Source organism: Notamacropus eugenii, chromosome 4 (genome assembly GCF_028372415.1).
Source record: "Notamacropus eugenii isolate mMacEug1 chromosome 4, mMacEug1.pri_v2, whole genome shotgun sequence".
Lineage (NCBI taxonomy): Eukaryota > Metazoa > Chordata > Mammalia > Diprotodontia > Macropodidae > Notamacropus > Notamacropus eugenii.
Genome location: NC_092875.1, coordinates 70,961,670 through 70,981,963, shown reverse-complemented (window position 1 = coordinate 70,981,963; position 20,294 = coordinate 70,961,670). Strand labels below are relative to the sequence as shown.

The following is a 20,294-nucleotide window of genomic DNA, read 5'->3' as shown; positions in this document are numbered from 1 at the left end:
TTTAGATTTGAATGATAGTAAGTAGGATATTATCTTTTAAGTTGTTGCTTGGCTTAAGTTTCTTTAAAATGTGGATCTTCCATATTGCATACTAAGTTAAGAGAAAAAAATATATATATCATGAAAAAGAGAATTAGGTGGCAAATCTTCTTAAGGTATCTCCTTTATTGAAATATTTTAGCTAGTATATTCTGTAAATAGTGACAATATTCTTGACATCCGTTAAGATTATGCCTGCTTTACTTGTTAGACTAATTCTCAGATAGTTGTTTCACCATTAATAAATAGGCACTGATATGAAACATTTCAATCACTGATCAGCAAGGTATATTATAGAAAATAATTTAGGCAACATAGTTTTGATTACCATCTTGATTTTTTCCCGCTTGTTTTGATTGTGTTTTTAAATAAAATGTCTTATGAGCTTTAGTATTAATACCATAAGGCTTTAGAATTAAAGACTAATTCCATTTTGTAGAGTTTAATTCCACATTGTTTTAAATTGATATCAAGCACTGTTTTGGGCTTCAATGAGTAGGAGAGAGCTGTTATGGAAGTCTCATTACAATTCTGTATGTGCTTAAATCAGATTGGTGGTCAAAATGTGTATGTAATATGTAATTTTGGAAGTATATTCTATTAGAAAGCAATAAACTATCTCTGAAATGCATTTTTGTTTTTAGTCTTGGTAATTTTGGAGATTGACCCATCCACTAGCTCTTTCTTGACGTGGGCTTAAATCTGTATATAATCACTGCTATATTTTTGTGTAATATTGTATTCAGTAAAGATGACCTTTGGTTTACAGGTCCTTAGTTTAAGAAACATCATTTTTTTTATATTGAGGGTATTAAAGCGTCATGTTCTAGTTAGTATCTTATCAGCTGGGTAGCTTTAATGCTTTAATCTATTTTTAACTTTTGTGTTAAAATATTAGCTATTTGAAGTCTGAGTGTCAGTGCTGAGTAGTAGCAGTGCGTGGTAGAAATTTTAAGTAGCAGTGAATAGGTAATGAACTCCTGAGGTCTAAGGTAGGCTTTTGTAGTTCTCACCCCCCCAACATGCACTTCTGCCCTCCCATAGTGAAGAGACCAATAGCATTTGCAGCCTTGATCGTAGCTGATGTTAAGGATCACAACTGTTCATTCTCTTCCAAAGAAAGAACTTCCTTTTATTTAAGAAAGGCCTAAGGCAGTGTTCTTTACCTTGCCATACTGAATGAATCTGCCTTTGTTTTAGTTTGATTACTTTTCTTGGTCATCCAGATAGTGGTTTAATATGGTATTTTCTATTGTATTCTCCAAACCTTAAAAATCCTCCTCAGAGCTGGGAAGCTGAGGAATATGTGGTAGGGTGTCATCAGTGTAGTAATGATAACCCCAGCCCTATCTCTCAAAAATCTCTCCCAAAGGCGATATATAGACACTGACAAGCACCGGAGTCCAAACGACCTGTGGGGAGCACCACATGCAATCCCAGTACTGGCAGATGGAAGATCACCTAACATCACCGATTGTGGGAGCGCTCTGTCAGGTATGACTGAAACCTGTTTAAAAACGGTCCTGGTCATACCCAGCCTGGCCTCCAGGTGGTGCAGTAAGGTCTGGTGATCCACACTATTTGACACCCCCTGGTGAGATACACCACTTCAAATAGAAGGTCCTCCTGGTCTATTGTGGTGAGCCATTCATAACAGGATAACCACATTTAATAATAGTTTGACATTAGTTGCTTGCAGGGGAAAAGAGAGCTTTCTGCAGATGGACTGCTTTCTGCTGTTCCTAAAATTAATGGAGATAAGCACATTTGGTTAAAATAGTTACATTTTAATTAGACTTACAAGATTAATTTACCAAATTACCTCTGGCTACATATTGTAGTTCAGGATCCGTTTGCATTTGAGTTCTGCTTATACTTCCCAAAGGAGGACAATCAGAAGGCTTTTGAGAGTTGTTGGTAAGGAAATTCTACTTGTTTCGGTAGTTTGGGGATTTTTTTTTTTGGAGTCTTTTTCATGCACACGAAAATATCTCAGGGATTGAGTCAGTTTGTGTAAGAATTTTTGTACGAATTTCTTCAAAACTAATTTTCTGGATTGCACCACCCTGAAAATGAAAGCTTAAGATATTTGTTGAGCACAACTTTTAAAGTGAAAGGTGTATGTGCATTTTGGTAATATGACAAATACAATGGTAAGACTAGATGGTTTGACATGTACTATTTTGAGTTTTCGTACCATCAATTACAGAATCAAATGGAAATGGGAAGCCATCTCCCATGAGCTAAAGACATTTTACCCAAAGAAGCACATCATTAGGAGTTTTGGGTGCATCAGTTTTTTTCATAGGATGTATTTTGCATTTAAAATTATGTCTTCTTTGAACTTCAGAAGCCAGGTTTTGAATTCTCATCCTTATTTTGAATTTTTAACAGTTTTTGTGTTTTGCTGAACAGTTATCTGTATTGAGAAAATATGTATAACTTAAAATGAATACAACAAATATTTCATTGAAAAGAAACTTTGAAATGCTGTTTTAAAGCTTTTTAAAAAAAATTGGGTGAGTTTCTAATTTCAGACTTGGTAAATAGGGGGAAAATCCTTGATTGGACTAGATAGTGATAAGGGAGTGCTGGAAATATATATAAAAGGTAATTAAAATGCCTTTTTAGTCTCTGGTTTTTTTAATTTTAGAAATTTCAAAAAATCCACAAACTTTTTATGTTAAAATATAATACAAATTATATTGCTCACATACTTATAGAAGAATAAATAGATCGTAGTCAGTAGGTGACTATAATAATAATTTTATAGGCTTTTAAGATTTCACTTAATTAATTAATGATTTAGATGAGTTGTTTAAGAATTTATTACCAAATGAAAAGTCCTCATGTCCAGGACAAAGTAATGTCAAGCTGAAATTGTTTTTTATCCTGGTTCTGATTTATAAGGTCTGTTAGGTAGTTTATTCATAGCATCATTGAATGTTAGCATTGCATTATCCAAGATTATCTTAATTTTGACTAAAAATGTCTTTTATAAAGCAACACAAAGGTAGGATTTATTTGTATGTTAAAATCTTTTTCAACACCTTACTTTTGAAATTTCCAGTGTTAAGTTCCTCTTGTCTGCCACCAAGAATTATGGTCCAAACCAATTCAATAAGCATTAAAAGATTATCAAGTGCAAAGTCTTTTGTTAGGTACTGGGGATATGAAGACAGAAACAGTCCCTGACCTCAAGGAGCTTTCATTTGATTGAAAACAGTAGTGCAATTGAGAACCTTGCAGGCAGAGGCAGAATGATGAAGTGGCATCAGTAGACTTGGGCTCCATTCTCTGCCCTTCCGTTAACTAGCTGTCTAAACTTGGGCAAGATATTTCATTCCCCTCTCTGGAACTTTTTTTCCTCATGTATAAATGAGAGTGTTGGACTTGATGATGTCAGAAATTCCCTTTCATCTCTAGAATCCTGTGTAATAACTTGTTTTTTTTTCTAATAGCTTGTAGAATTTTTGTAAGAATAAAGTGTTGGCAGCATGCCAAACAAACTAAACCCCCTTCTCTTCTTTTACCCCCTTCCACCAATGCCCCTCCATGCAATATCTTGGAATAGCCCATTTTGAAGATTAGTGTAACCCCTGCTACGTGGGGATAATTTTAATTTGAATATCGTGGTTTTAACGTTGCCTGAATTGTACTCTGCAAATTAAAAAAATTAACAAAATATTCATTTGTGAGTATGTCTATGCTTGGGAATGGAGTTGCAGAATTGCCATCTTTTGTAGATGTGAGCAGAGGGTATGTGCATATTTTTTTTTATTTTTAATTTTTTAAGGTAAGTTGGATTTGAAGCAAGTACTTTTTTGTTGTTGCATTGCTGTAATTGAATTCCAAGGCACTTTTCTTTATTATTTACTGAGAATCCCCAAGCTGAGAATTGTCATATTTTGTAACTGGGAAATTTATTTCAGAAAATTGTAATTGACCAGTGGGTAATTCAGCTGTAATTGTTCAAAGGGTAAATGTTTGGGAGATGATTTAACTTTAGTGTTTAGAATTTGGAAATTAACCTTTTCAAAATTCTAATGACTTCCTCTTAATTTAATAGAATTTTGTGTTGGTTTGATGTTTTTATAATTAATGAAAAGCTCCAGTTGCATTTCTTGGTTTTTATGCCATGCTTTAGAGATGAACATTGTTGTAGACATGGCTTTGGAAGTTTTCGGTCCCTTTAGTCATCATTAGTCTTGAGTCTCATTGTACATTTTTATTGTCTTGGTTTATAATAATAAAAAGAATGGTTATTATCGTCTCTAGTCTTACTGATAATTCTGAAAATTTTCTGTTTGTTCTGCTTAAAGGATATACAGTGTTTTTTTACCCAGCAAAATATGTATCGTACATACACTTAATATTTTACCAACATTGTCATTAAACAAGCATTCAGTTGATTTGGACAGCCTCCTGGTGGACAGCTATGGTGATATGGCACACATTTTTTCATTATGATTGTACAAGGGTGACTGCAGTTATCCTCACCCCCAAATCCTATATAGACCCAGCTCCCTTAGTGATGAGTGAGACTTCCATCTCCTGGAAACCCTGCCTTAAGCATTGTTGCTTATTGATAGGGTGGATCCTTGGCTTTGATCACATTACCCTTAGAGCTAGTGTGACCCAGTATGTGATTTGGAGTTACATAATTGACCACATCTAAGTTAAAATGGATGATTGTCTTATAATAAGAAGGTAAAGTTGTGTTTATCCTTCTAGGGGATTAAGGTATTTATTTAATCAAATTAATTATGCCTCCTAGTACATTGGACTATTTTCTTAAGGTCATGGATTAACTAGAATTCCTGATTTGAAATGAGTATTTCATTGAGATCATTCTTGAGATTCTCACTCTTTAAAAAAGAAGTATTCTTACTGCTTTCTAAACCTTCTAGAACTGTCAGAATTAACCAAAATGAAGTCAAGTACTGTGTGAATGGATGTATGTGTATATACTGTGTATTGAAATTGGAATGTATCTTGTCCTTAACTGCTAATAAAGATTTAAAATACTCTTTTTAATGGATGTCTTGAGTGAATAAAAACATCTTTCATGTCTACACATTTGAAGAGAAATTCCTAAAATACTCTTAAGCTATACACCTGAGTTTCCTACTTTTAAATTACTTATAAATGGTTGAATTAGATTGATCACCAATTTCCTTTCCCACTCTTACGGTTTGTGATTCTATAATTATACAAATCTGAATGTTAACTCGCATTTGTGATCCAAGAGAAAAATATTTACTTTTTAGCAAAATTTTATTGGGGAATTTTGATTATTTCATTGTTACCAAAGTACTAGGAAAATGTTTTTTTCCATTCTTGTCCCATTTAATTCTACTAAAAGTGAACAGGATTTCATTTTCACCTAAGAATGAACTGGGTTGTAGGACTGACAATTTTTGTGTTTTCATTTTATCCCATTCTTCCCTTGGGGAGAATCCTCATAGAGATGGATCTTTCTTCATTGTTTGAGAGTTAGTGTTGTATATTGGAAAGAATATTGGACTTCAAGGCAGAAGACCTGGGGTTCCAGTCCTGGATCTGCCACTTGGTGTCTGTGAGACTTTGGGCAAATCACTTCACCACTCTTCTGGGTCTCTCCTCATCTGTAGAATGGGGATGATACTTGCCCTGCCTACCTCACAGGGTTGTTGTGAGGGAAGTACTTGATAAATTTTAATATGCTTTATATAAACGTGAGCTGTTGTTATTATTTTAAAAAGAAGTACTGTCAGAAATTTCAATATTATGACTTAAGAAATAAATATTATTTGCCCTTTTTTCTTGATAAAATGTTTTATAATTTTGTATTAATATTCTTTCAGTGATTCTTTGAAGATTCTACCCAACATATCAATAATGACTACATGCAAATATAAAGAGACATTATATTCTTCCTCTTGAGTGATTCCTAAATATTTTACCACTTGAAATAACTACAGATTTTTTTCCTTTGGAATGTGCTTCTAGATGGAATATAAGTATTATGTTTGAAGCTTATGCAGTATTCACAGAAGTGCCATCATATTTTATATTTAAGAGTTTTTGAGGAGCATTGATTTGGTGGAAAGAATATTGGAGTTGGGAATCAGAAGATCTGGCCAGGTTCTGGTTCTGTCACTAATTTGCTTTGTGACTTTTGATAAGCAGAAATACCCTATACATCTCAATTTCTCAATCTATAAAATTAGGGGGTCAGAATAAATAAGCGTGTAAGGTTCCGTCCACCTATAAAGTGATATGATGGTTCTCTTAAAATATACTGGCGATGTCATGGTTAAAGAAAGAAGTTGATATCCTGATAGGTAATGAGCCCAGGCAGCAAATTTACCATAATATAAAACCATTAAAGGAAGATGTGCAGTGCATATGTCTTTTAAAGACTGGTTTTGACTCTAATTGGTAACAAGTTTTAATTTCTTCACTGGAGGATTTTCGTTCTCTAAGGTCTAGCCTTAGATGGAATGGATGATTAAATAGCTATCAGCATTTGCCAAATTTATGGAAGGAGGAAAGCAACGGGTGGTTTTAAAGCAATAATTTTAGTTACTACTAACTGTAAAAAGAGTGTTTAACACCAGTAATATTTTGTAACACTTAACTCATGATACCCTTACAGGTTCGTTTAAAAGATGTCAAAGGGATGAGTGTTCAAAATCATGTTATGTTTAACTGGATGAACCCATCAGTTTTGTTGTATACTCAGATTCCAAAGTCTTATAATCAGATCTTTGCTTTCATCAAAGCTACTACTTATTAAATGATTTCCCAGTAACTTTAAGCAAATGCTAATTAAGTGCATTTTGTATGCAGAGCATTAAGCTAGGTGGTTACAAAGACAAAGTACTTGCCCTCATAGAGCTTATATTCTGAGGTCCAATATGTACGCAAATAAGTAAACATTAAATAAATACTATATGTGTGTGTATATACATACACATATATATGTATATGAGTACAAAATATATAAAGTTATACCAGAATTTAAGAGGAAAAATATTAACAACTAAATAGTACCTGAGTTGTGCTTTGAAGCAAGCTGGGGATTTAGCTGCAAAGAGGCAAGTAGGTAGCACAATGGATAGATTTCTGGGCCTTGAGTCAGAAAGATCTGAATTCAAATCTAGTGTAAGATACAACTGGACAGGTCAGCCTCCGTGCCTCAGTTTCTTCAACTGTAAAATGAATATAATAATAGGACCTACCTCCTAGGGTTGTGAGAATCAAATAAGGTCATATTTGTTAAGCACTTAGCGCAATGTCTGGCACCTAGTAGGTGCTTAAGGAATACTTGTTACCTCCCTCCCCAGAGAGAGATGCATTTATATTCCAAGCATGAAGGTCACCTATTCAAAGGTATGGTGGTGGAAGATGAAATATGGGTGGAGAGCAACTGATAGGCCTATTTAACAAGAACATAGGACTATGTGAAGGGGAATAATATGAAATAAGTATGGAAATGTAGGTGGAGATGACATAAAGGTCAGCTTTATCCTAGAGGTAATAAAGAACCACTTAAGATTCTTGAGTGGGAAAAGTGACATGTTCATGTCTGTTAGGAATATTAATTTGGCAGTTATGTGAAAGATGGATTGACTAAAGGAAGAGAATGTAAGCATGGAAGCCAATTAGAGTGCTATTGCAATAGCATAGGAGAGGTGAGACTTTGATATAAATCACTGGCTATGGAAATAGTGAGAAGGGGACAAATGAAAGTTGTGAAAAAAGAAGTGATTACATTTGGCAACTGATTAGACCTAGAGAGAAAGTCTTGAGAGAGGGAAATAGGATGTAAATTTGGAAGTAGAGTGGTGCCTTTTATATGACTAGGAAAGTTTGTAGGAAGGGATAGATTTGTGGGGAAATGAATTATTTTGGATATGATTCAGTTGACATGCTTGAGGAGGCCTACAGTTGGAGATGTCCTGGACATAGCTGATAATAATGAACCAGAGTTCAGAAGAGATTAGGAAGGGATGCATGAATTTGGGGGTTATCTGCATATAGATGGTATTTGGACCCATAGATATTGGGAAGGTTTCCAAGAAGAATGTGTAAGACAAGAAGAAAACCCAGGACGGAACCTTGGTGAATACAAACACGTAATGGTTGGTAGCAGACTGATGGTCAGCAGAGAGGACTGAAATGGAGTGGTTAAGTAGGAGTGCTAAGAGCAGTGTTAGTGGAAACCAAAGGAGAGGAGCGTTCAAGAGGAAAGCATCACAAACAGTGCCAAAATCTGCAGAGAGGGCAAGTAAACTGAGGACTATGTAGGCAGTTGAAATCATTGCTAACATTGAAGAGAGCAGTTTCAGTAAGGTGGGAAGCCAGCTTCCAAATTTAGTGGCAAATGAGGAAATGAAGGCAGTGACTGTAGAGGACCTGTTCTAGATATTTAACTTGGGTAAAAGAAACTTTAGTATGATAGTTTGAGGAGATGATACGGTTAAGTGAAGTTTTTTTTTCTTTTTCTTTTAAGGGTAGGAAGGCCTAGCCAGAAGATAAAGATGAAAAAGATGAGGGCAAGCTTCTGGAGAAAATAGGGTCTGGAACCAGAAGGTCCTCAAACACTCGCTAGCCGTGTGACCTTGGGCAAGTCACTTCATTTCTATCTGCCTTAGTTTCTTTAGCTTTAAAATGGGAATAATAAAAGCATCTATCTCCCAGGGCTTTTTTGAGGATCAAATGATATAATGTTTTAAGATGCATAGTCCAGTACCTGTTATGATATTGGTGTTTAATTTAAAGTCTCTTCCTTTGTTCATTCCCTCCCTTCCTGTCTCCCTTCCTCCCTCCCTCCCTTCCTCTCTTCCTCTCTCCTTTCCTCCTTCTCTCCCTTTCTCCCTCCCTCTTTTCCTCCCTCCCTTCCTCCTTTCCTCCCTCCCCTCCTTCTTTACTTCCTTTCCTTCCTTCCTTCCCTTCCTTCCTTCCTTCCCTTCCTTCCTTCCTTCCTTCATCTACCCCCAACTATCCTCCCCAGGGTAGTTATATTTATCATTTATTTCTATAAATATTTAGTATATACCATTATATGTATTATGTGATGGAAAATAAGTTTGTTGTGAGTAGGAATTGCTTCATTCATTATATTTGCATATACAATATCTGACACAGTAGGCACTTAATAAATGCTTATTAATTATGTTTGACACGTCATTCTACTGCATATCATTCGATATGTCACAAAATCATATCAAGTTCTTCCTGCTTAGTGTCTCTTATCTTTTGTACTTCTTCACTATTGCAACCAAGCCAAGTCTTCTGCTTCTGTTTCTTTTCTTTCTTTTTTTAAAAATATGGATACTTATCATTTAATACCACTGACAATGCTTTCTCTATTCCCTACTTAGGTATAAATTTAGAAAGGTCACCTATTTCCTTAGGTTTAATCAGCAAGTATTTATTAAGCAGTTAATGTGTACCACTTTGCTAACTGTTCATGGTATCCTTAAAATCCTTCAGATGTTCTCTTTGTGTCAGGAACTAGGCATTTGAGTTCAGTCTTTAAACCTTTTGCCAGATGTCTGCACACTGTCCTACTGATGTCATCTCTGTTTGCCAACTCCTAGTCATTCTGAGAAATGTACTGTATTTCCATAATTTTTATACTTGTTTTGTGCCACTCTCCAGTTGTATTGGTCATATATTCTCCTTCTGGTCAAAAATTAAAATTTGACTACTGCATCCATGAGGTCTTGTTGGAGTAGTATGAAACTGAGATGACTTGTTTCTTTGCCTTCTTCACTATTAGCCAAGCTAAACTTCCACTAGTTAAACAGAGAGTACCAACCTTATAAGTGTGTAAATATTTTTCACTCATAGCCTATGTTCTTGCTATAATCTTAATATAAATTGTAAGTGTTTACTTTGGGTTTAGAAAGTATTAAGGTCCAATTGCGTGCAGAGCTCTGCCTTAACTGCTTGTAAATTCCTAGATACAAAGGAATGTATATGTTTGCCTTTTTTTGATATTAATAGCTGAAAGAATAATCATGTTTTATGATAATGTTAATGGTGATGCTATTTCTTGGGTCATAGCAACTTACATTTACATAAAACTTTGCAGTTGACAAAGCACATTTAGGGCAAAGATGATCTAGACCCAAGTAGTCTAGTGGGAATCTGATTAATTATAGAAATGAATTTTAGATTTGGAAGGGACTTCAAAGGTGCTCAAAGTAGGAGTCCTCTCTACAAAATCTCTGACAAGTAGTTATCCACCTCCCTTTTACAGTTCTCTAGTAGCAAGGAACATATTCTACTTTTGACACTGAGCCCACATCTGCCTTTGCAATTTTCCTGTGTTATTTCTAATTCTGACCTGTGGAACCAAGCCAAGCAGTTTTACTCACTTTAGTGTGATAAGTTAGATGCTTGAAGGCAACTATCATATACATCTTGAATCTTCTTTTGGGTAACTATTCCCAATTTCATCACTTTTTTCCAATATAGGTAGAACTTCAAGTTCCTTCACCCTTCTGATATCCCTTTTTTGGATGAGTTTCTCCTTTTCATCCGGTTTTATGTTAAAAATGAAGTCTGTTCTATCTGAAAGAGGTGAAGAGTTCAAGGGAATACCTCTTCACATTCCAGAACTATGAGGAGCAATTGGGTGTGCTAGAGTCAACTTGAATTGGCTTGAGCCAATTATTAAATTTTTAGTGTGAGCATTTATACCTCAGCAATGAGCAAATGCTACAGATGAGGGCTTGAGCTTGATTTATTTTGTTGATTAAGAGACTTTAAAAAGTCATAGAGACAATGTTAATGCAGATTAAACTTAAAAGTATGTTATATATACATTTTTTTTTCCTGGAGCACCTGGCATTAAATGTTTACTAACATGCCTCTGGAATGAAATATATTCCTCTAAAAATGAAAATAGAATTGGATAGAACTGATGTGGCAGAGGGAAAGTTTGACCTGTATCAAGAAGTTGGAGAATAAAAGAATGTCATAGGTTGATGAGAAGGACTATTGTACATTTTTAGCTAAAAAACAAAAATAGTTTTTTTTCTGGTTAGGAGAAAGCTAGGTGCTCTTTGAGAAGGCAGTAACTGACTTTATTTCAAGAAATAAAATAGGTTCATGCATGTTTTCAGGCTAGAGATCATCCACTAAAGGGTCAAAGGAAGAAGAGAGTAGTGGTCGTTGGTGGCTACATGCTTAAGGGGTACTGAGGTAGTTTTTTGTAGATTCAGTAACAGTAAAGAAATATGCTTTCCTACTGTGACATGTGTCCAAGACACAACAGAAAACCTTCCAAGATTTGTCAAAATATATGATTGTTCTGGTGATTCACATGAGGACACTTGATATTTCCAGAAGGAACCTAGAAAGCATTCCTAGAAGTTATGAAATCTTGGACAGGAAACTGAAGACGACAGTAGAGGCACAAGTAGTATTTTCATTATTGTCTCATATTGACAGCAATTCAGAATTGAAAAACTAATTTGAGAAGTGATCAGATGGGTGAGATCATAAGATCATAGCTCTAGACTTGAAAGGGAGCTCAGTTGCCAGCTAGTACAACTTCTTCGTTTCACAGGTGAAGAAACTGAGGCCCAGGGTAGGTTGAGTTACTAGCCCAAGGTGGTAATTGTCATAGGTGTGATATCAGAATAACAGTCTCCTGACCAGGGATAGAGTACACCTAACAATGACCAGTAAGAATGTACTTGTGTCTTGCAAATCTAAAAAAAAGGCCTTAAACCAAAAAGGATGAAGGAGAGAGAAAACTGACATATATTTATATCTATCAAGTTAGATACCATAGAGTAGTTTCAGAAGAAAGAAGGCTGGCAGTTGAAGACTAGTAGTAAAATCCATGATCTCAACTGTATTTATGCAAATACCTAGAATGTAAATACCAAGAGAGAAGAAGCAGAAGTCTTGACGCAGACTCAAATTTACCTTATAGGTATCATTGAAATTTGATGGTATGAAAACTATGTTCAGAATATGGCTCTGGATGAATATACCTTATTCAGAAATACAAGATACAGGTCAAGCATAGGGAGAAAGGACCTATGTGTACAAAATATTTCTAGTGGCACTTTTTTGTTGTGGGAATGAATGGGAAAGAAACAGGATGCCCATCATTTGGGCAGTGGTTGAACAAATTATGGTATGTGAATATAATAGGATGTTGTGTCATAAGAAATTGCAAAAGACATGAACTCAGAGCAACCTGGGAAGATTTGTATGAACAGAGTAAAATGAGCAGGACCAAGACAACAATTTATTAACTATAATAATTATAATAAAATATATAATATTATAATATATCATTATATATTATACTATAATAATAAAATATAATAATAATAAAGCAAGCCAACTTGAAAGACTTAAGAACTAAGTACTTAACAACTTAAGAACTAAGAACCAATAACCTCCAGAAGACTAATGATAAACATGCTTCCTACCTCATGAGAGGTGATAAAGTAGAGGTGCTGAAAAAGTCATACGTTTTCAGGCATGACCAATGTGTGAAATTGTTTTCCTTGTCTTATTTGTTACAAGGAGGAATTTTATTCGAGAAGAAGAGGGAAGTAGGGACTAATTGTAGTGATGCAAAAAATATGAAAAAGTATCAGTGAAACAAAAAATATACACAGAAGAGAGCAGAAGGCGGTTCAGAGATCAGCGGGCAATGATAGTAGTTATGTTAAATCTAATTTGTATGTTAAAAACCATATTGTATATAATAGAATCTCACACTGTCATATGTAATCCTCTCTCTTTGATGATGGAAATTCGTGTTTGTTAAATTAATAATGCAAAAATTATTTTTAAAACCCCAAAGGGACAGTACTTAAAAATTTAGGGTGGGGTAAGGTAGTATTGTCTATTAAGATCCACTCAAATTCTTTAGTACAGAGGATGACTCTCTGGGACTGGCAGGAAAGGGGATGGGAGTTGGATGGGAAATGTAGGTTATGTAAAAGCAAAACGTATTAGAATTTAATTTTTGAAAAAGAACATATATTTGTAAGGAAATCCAAGAACCAAAAGGGAAACATGGTAGAAAGTTTTAGGGTGAAGATGCACAGGAGAGAGAAGTGATTTTGTTGTTGGAGTAAATTATGGATCACCTAGACAGGAAGAAGAAATAGATGAAAAATTTGAGAAACAGATAATATGCCCAGCAAAGAGGCATGAAATACTACTGATGGGAGACTTTGATTATCCAGTATATATCTGGCAAAAACAGAGTAGCTAATCCTTTCTTGATTAACTTCATCCTTCAAAACACAGAGGAATCAGTAAAGGGGAAATGTTTAGACTTTCTACCTTTTTTTTTGTATCTCCAGTGCGTAGCACAGTGTGTGTCATGTAGTAATTAGCACTTAATATATGCTTTCTGTTTGATTGATTGGACAGATTCTGGTTGACAGAAGAAACTGGTTTCTGGGATAGAAATGATAGGAACCTTGGGTTTGTGGTAAAGAGAGGAAAACTAGATATAGTATTGACATGTACCCTGGGTTTTGGGAGAGTAGATTTCAAAAGGTTCAAAGAAATATTAGGAAGAAACTCTGGGCTAAAAAATCTGCAGAAGTCAGCCCATAAAGGGTGGGAGATACTAAAAAATGGAATTCTGAAGACAGTAAAACTTCCAGTGAAGAGGAAAAATAGAATTTATCTGAAGAATACATGGTAGCTACACAAAGAACTCCCCAACCAAGGTAGATTTTAAAAATAAATGTACAGAAGGTGGAATCCAGGCTAGGTAACAGAACTAGTATGGGACAGTCCTGTAACAATGTCAGGTTGAGTTGAGGCTGGTAAGGGAAAGTAAGTTTTTCTGAACAGCAGCAACAATGACATTACTCAGAAAGAAAAGCCACACTGAAGTGAAGAGAAAAAAAAGGACTAAGACACGGGCTCAGGGTGAGGGCAACTGACACCAGACATAAGACCAGCTGCTTCTCTCTCATCTTGCTTCTGGTTTGGTTTTGTCTTGACTTTGTCCTGGAAAGGACAGACCAAAATTGCTTGATAGGGAATCGATATCCAATATACATAAGAAGATGGTAAGATAATACCTATTGTAAGATAGTACCCTTCCTGAATTCAAGTCACCTGATACAGAACTGTAAACCTCAAGCACTAAAAAACTGGAAGAAGTGATTTCTGAGACACTAACAGTGATATTTAAATGATTGTTGAAAAGAAGAAAGGCACTAGAGGGTTAGGAAAGGAGAAAATGTTCAAATTTAAAAAAAAAAGAAAGAATCTATAAATTATAGGTCACTGAGCTTGAATTTGGTTCATGAAAAAATTCTAGAATATTAAATATTGAAGAACATCTAGAAAAGAAAATAATCACCAAAAAGTCCCATGCCAAACAAAAAGAAAACTCAAAGATTTGGTTTCATCAAGAATACATCATGCCAAATTAGTCTTATTTTTTGAAAGGGCGCCTAACTGGTTGATCATAGAAATTCTAAAGATACAATTTATCTGAAGTTTTAGCAAATTATTTGACAAGGTTTGTTATGACATTCATGTGGAGAAGATGGAAAGATGTGGGCTAGATGAAAGTACATGAATTTGGAATTAGGTGAGTGCCTTCTCCTTTTCCCTCCCTTCCAACATGTCCAAAGACAATAAGAAACATAACTGCATAGGACATTTGAATAGTAGTGCTTCAGTATGCTTCAGTACACTTTTTAATAAGGTTTGCAAGACAGTATACATATTGTATTTGATCCTCACAATAGTCCTCTGAGGAAGGTACTATTGACTCTTTTATTTTTAAATTTAAATTTAATTTTTCCAGTGGATAAATATCCATTTTCTTTCCCTCTCCGACCTTCCCCATTAGAAATAAAAAGAAAAAATCCTGTAACGTGCATAGTCAATGAAGCAAATTCCGACTTGGTTGTGGTCCAAAAATGTCAGTAGGTGAGAGTAACTTCATCATTAAGTTATCTGAATTTGTGGTTGGTCATTGTATTGATCAGACCAGAGTTCTTAAAAGGCTTTCAAAATTGTTCATCTTTACAAGGCAGTTATTGCATAAATTCTTCTCCTGGCTTCTGTTCACCTTACCTTGTATTAGTTTGCACAAATCTCCAATTTCTCTGAAAGTGTCTCGTCATTTCTTATAGCTCAGTAGCATTTATTACATTCATATACCATAATTTGTTCAGCCATCCCTCCAATTAACAAGCATTCCCTTAATTTCCAGTTCTTTGCTACTGTGAAAAGAGCACCTCTATTTTTGTACTATACTTTTCCTTTTTCTTGAATCTCTTTTAGATCTAAACTTAATAGTGGTATTGCTGGGTTAAAGGATATGTAACTTTTGGGATGTGATTGTAAATACCTGTACCACTTCACAGCCTCATCAGTAACATTGATGTTCCTATTTTCCTGATGCCCTTTCAGTATTTGTCACTTTCCCTTTATTTCATCTTTGCTCTAACTGCCCAAATCTGTAGAATATTGTTGTTTTTATTTGGTTATGTCTGACTCTTCATGGAGCACAGCATGCCAGGCCCTTCTGTCCTTCAGTGTCTCTGTTCCCTTAAGCAGAAAACCCTCTCTTATAATTCTCTACTTTACTCTCCTCCATCTACTCTGTAACATAAATATGTATGTATATATATGTACATGTGCACGCATGCATATATATACATTAACACACATATATTCAAGGTATTAGATACTTCTCTTTCCTGCTCTTTCCTAGTTCTTCTCTTTGATGACTCCTCAGTCTTTTCTGGTTCTTCATCTATATCATGTTGACTAACCATGAGTGTCCCCTAAGGCCCTGCCTTTGTCCCTCTTCTCTTTTTGTTTTATGTTATTTCACTTCATGATCTCATCAGCTCCTATGCTGTTCAGTTATCGTCTCCATGCAGATGATTCAGAGATCAAGATACCCAACCCTTGTGTCTCTCCCAAGCTTCATTCATGTATCATCACAACTACCTTTTCAACATCAGGAACTGGCTTTCCATAGGCATCTCACACTTATTATTTGCCCCATACACACACTTCTAAATGGTTGTCAAGTACCCCACTATCCTTTCAGTCACCAAGACCTGAAATCTAAGTATCATCCTCGATTCCTCACTTGCACTCAACCCACATATCCAGTGCATTGCTAAATCTTTTTTCTTCTTTTGCAACATCTCTCCTATATGTCTTCTCTGTACTCACATGAGGGCCCTACTGCAGGCCCTCATTACTTTTCACATGGACTTGAAAAGGCTTAAAGATATATCTCCTTCAACTTCCTCACCATTCTAATCCATCTTCCTCTTAGTTGCCAAGGTAATTTTTAAAAAAGTATAGATGAACCTTTCTTCCCCTCTTCCCCAGTGTGACTTCTCCAGTGACTCACTTTTACCTCCAGAATAAAAAAAAATCTAAAATCTTGTTTAGTATTTAAAACTCTTCATAACCCAGTCCCTTTTATACTTTTAAAATTTTTGTACATTTACTCTCCTCCTTGTGCTCTGTGGTACAGCTCTGAAGGTCAGCTACATAGGTCTGCTGATGTACAATATAAAGTTCTGTCTCTGTGTCTTTGTGTTGACTGTCTCCCGTGCCTGGAATGCTCTGACCTTTCAACTCTAATTCTTAGCTTCCTCGGCTTCTTTCAAGATTTATCTCAGATCCTAAATTCTGTAGGAGGCCTTTTCCAGTCCTTCCAGCTGCTAGTGCCTTGCCCTCTGGAATTACCTTCCAAATACTCTCTATAAATTTTGTATGTATGTAGGTATTTAAATGCTGTCTCACTCATTAGAATGTGGCCTCCTTGCAGGCAGGGATTGTTCTATTTTTGTCTTTGCATCCACAGAGCATATAGTGTCTGGCACATAGGAGCTTAATAAATGTTTGTGATTGATTCCTACTATTTATAATGCATGGCCAGGAATCTGGTTTTGGGGACTTGCACCTTAATGAAGCATATATGTGTGTTTATGTGTATGTGCATGTACACATGCTCACACATCCAAGGGTATATGTTTAGGTTTCCCTCTTGGTTTTAGTGATCTATAAGTACCTGAACCCCTTGAGGGAAGTGGTGTGTTACAGTGGGAAAAAAAAATTGACTCTGTAAGTCATAGGCCTTGTTTTCAAATCCTGATTCTGTGTGACCATGGCCACTTAAATTCCTTGGACCTCATAGCTTCTAAAGGCCCTTCCAGATACAGAACTCTGATCTTCTGAACTCTTTCATTTTTGTTTTTGTATCCTCATTGTTTAGCACTATACCTTGTACCTGGGGAGACTCTTTATAAGTGTTTATTGAGTAGAATGAATTGTTTCTACTCATATATCTCAGAATAATGGTCTCTTCCCCTTTGTTTAGGATGGAACTCCAGGCTGTACTTTGGTTTCTTCAGATATCGAGCCCTTAATGAAGTTTGAGCGTTAGATCAAGCACCACTGCTTAGGAAAACTTTTTCTTGCAACTCCCACCCCCAAATGTCAGTGCTGTCTCCTCAGATCATTTTTTATTGACTTATATTTGTATGTGTTGTATTACTTAGCAGAATATAAAACCTTTGACAGTAGGTTCTAGTTTTCATTTTTCTGTTTATATCCCTCAGCTCAATACTTTGTAAATAGTAGGGAGTCAGTATGTGCTTACTGAAATGGATTGTTGAGTTGGCAGTCCACTTATGCAACCACACCTCTAGTTCAAGTCCCTTCTTGTTTACCTTGACTATTATTGTCACAGGTTTGTTGCTGTCAGCTCAGCTTCTAATCCCTTTTCTTTGCAGTTCATCCTCTGTATAGCTGTAAAAGAATCTTTCTTAAGCACAGGTCTGATCATATTATTCCCTTCCTCAAAAATATTCAAGGGCCTTTATGAAAAAATAGCTTCCTTAGCCTGGTAGATCTGCCCCCAACCTCCCTTTCCAGCATTATTTCACATAATGTTCACAGCCTTTACTGGCTCGGTATTCCAGCCGTATTATTCCTGATCATGAGAGTCTGTCACTGACCTCCATATGTTGGCACGTGCTGTCTCCCTTGCCTGAAATATGCTCCCTCCTCATGTATGCTTATCATAATCCTTATCTTCAAGGCTTTACTCTTTTTTGGTACTGTGCTCTTCTTGCGTATATTATCTTGTAATTACTTTAATAGACAATTTGTATTCACTCAGAAGGTAAGACTCTTAAGGACAGAGTCTTTTTTTTGTTTTTGTATTCCCAGTTTTTAGCATAATTACACATAACTGATACTTAATAAATATTTAATTGTAATGGTAATTCATCCTTTTAAAAGTAACCAAAACATGATTTTAATTCTTAAAATACAACACCGAGAGAAGACAGTTTTATTCTTCCCACCTTTGAGTCCATCTTAACTTATGAGAGCAGTGCTCTCTCCATGTTTATCCATTTATTTCTCTCTGTCTGTCGCTTTCTCTTTCTTTCTCTGTCTCTCCCCTCTTTCTTTCCCTTTTGGGATCCAATTCTCTGAGGGTTTTTAAAAATTTACTTTCAGGGAGGAAAATAAGAGAAAGACCTTGGCCAGATCCAGGCAACATGTAGAGGTAGATAAGATATGATTGTGGTTTTTAAGGTCAGTCATGTGGAAGACAAGTCAAGAAACTTGTTGTTGGTTCCATATTTTACAACCAGGAGAAATGTGGGGGAAGTTAATAGATCTTGAATAAATGTGAAGAAACATTTCATAAATTTAGGGAACTTATGTGTTTGTTCTTCGTTTTCGAAGAAGACTGTGACATCAGAGACATGATGACATGACTTACACTTGACTTTGTTTTGAGTGAGAGAGGGCTGTGCAAGGTCGCAACCCTCATTTTCTCCTCCTGAGCCATCTAGATCCAGTGACCAGATATTCATCAGGATGACTGGAGATGGCCCAGCTAATAGTTTTCAATAGGACAAGGAGAGAGTACTCTCTCCTCCTGAGGGTCTGTCTGAAACATGAGGTTATTCATGAATTACTTATGGTGAATTATGGTACCATGTTTCCTGTAAATTAGAGAGATATGTACAAGAGGAATGGATTAACTCAATAAGTACAGAGTTCCCCTTCCCTGGAAGTCTTCAAGTGACAGTAGATGTATTCATAATCCTCCAGATGTCTAGAAACATGAGATTAAAAAAAAAGTCCTAATAGAGAACATATAATTGTTGTGCACCATCTTGCTGGGATCACCAGTCTAAACTCAGAGATTTATTAGCATCTGTGGAACTGGTCTGGAACTAAATCAGACTTTAAAGCAATACTGGCATACCTGACCTACAGTTCAGAGCATTGTGGCCACTTAGGACGGACAAAAAGAGTCCAGAAAGAGTTATACCTTAGATTCAAATTCTTGGGATTGATCCCAAATCAACTATGTAAGAATGATCAGGTGTTTATCTGGGGTAGAACATTTGGCCAATGCCTTGGTTCGACTATGTAATACCCGAGGCAACCTTTGAGATTTTTGTTGATGTGGCAGTTTTACTCTTACATTGCCCCAATATTAAATCTGTCTAATGAGTCCAATTAACTTTAAAATATTTGTAATGTGCTTTAAATTTTCTACCAGTTTTTAGAATCTGTAGGTGAGGGAAGTTGAAGTATTTATTGTATGTCAGACTCCTTCTAAAGATAACATTTGAAAAGAAGAAATGATGACCATGTATTTAATTTGTTATGTGGTTTCTTTAAAGCCCTCAAATTGGGCAGAAAGCTTGCCTCTGATATCAGTGACTAGTAAATTAACCATATGGATGTTATGCAGTAGTTGAATGACTGAACTCAGTAATGATTCAATGGATTGATGTCAGATACCCCAGAGACCTTGGCTCTGTTTTCTTCAATATTTTTTTCTCTCAATAATTTGCATGAAGGCATAAGGGCCCTAAATTTTTAGATGACAGAAAGCTAGGAAGGTTAGCAAATATATTTCCAGAATTGGGATCCAGTAAAATCTCAACATACTAGATAGATCTAATATGAAGAAATCTAGTGAAGTTAAAAATTAAATCCTAAACTAGATTTAAAAATACAGCAAAAATAAAGGATGGGGGGAAAGGCAACGTAATAAGCACAATGAAAAGAATTCTGAGTTTGGAAAAAACTGTCTACATTCATGATCTATCTCCTCTCATTTCTCAACTTTTTGTAATCTGTCTTCCAACCTCATCACTCAATCGAAACTTCTTTCCCACCAATAGTAACTTTATTGCTAGTATTGATGACTTTTGATACTGTTGAACCTTTTCTCAAACCATCTT

The 20,294-nt window shown here is 35.6% G+C and overlaps 1 protein-coding gene across 6 annotated transcripts in view; it reads left to right on the top strand.

Moving 5' to 3' along the window:
• Window positions 1–20,294, top strand: part of ZFR2 (zinc finger RNA binding protein 2) — a 130,878-nt gene that overhangs the window by 2,518 nt on the left and 108,066 nt on the right. The window contains exon 2 of one of the 6 annotated variants that reach the window (XM_072601777.1): window positions 1,412–1,533. The exons of 4 other annotated variants lie outside the window; for them this stretch is intronic. In XM_072601777.1, the coding sequence (XP_072457878.1) occupies window positions 1,468–1,533 (66 nt within the window). In that variant the 5' untranslated portion in view covers window positions 1,412–1,467. Of the gene's footprint in view, window positions 1–1,377; window positions 1,534–20,294 lie in introns of those variants that run through there. One more of the 6 variants, XM_072601778.1, reaches the window with a different exon arrangement.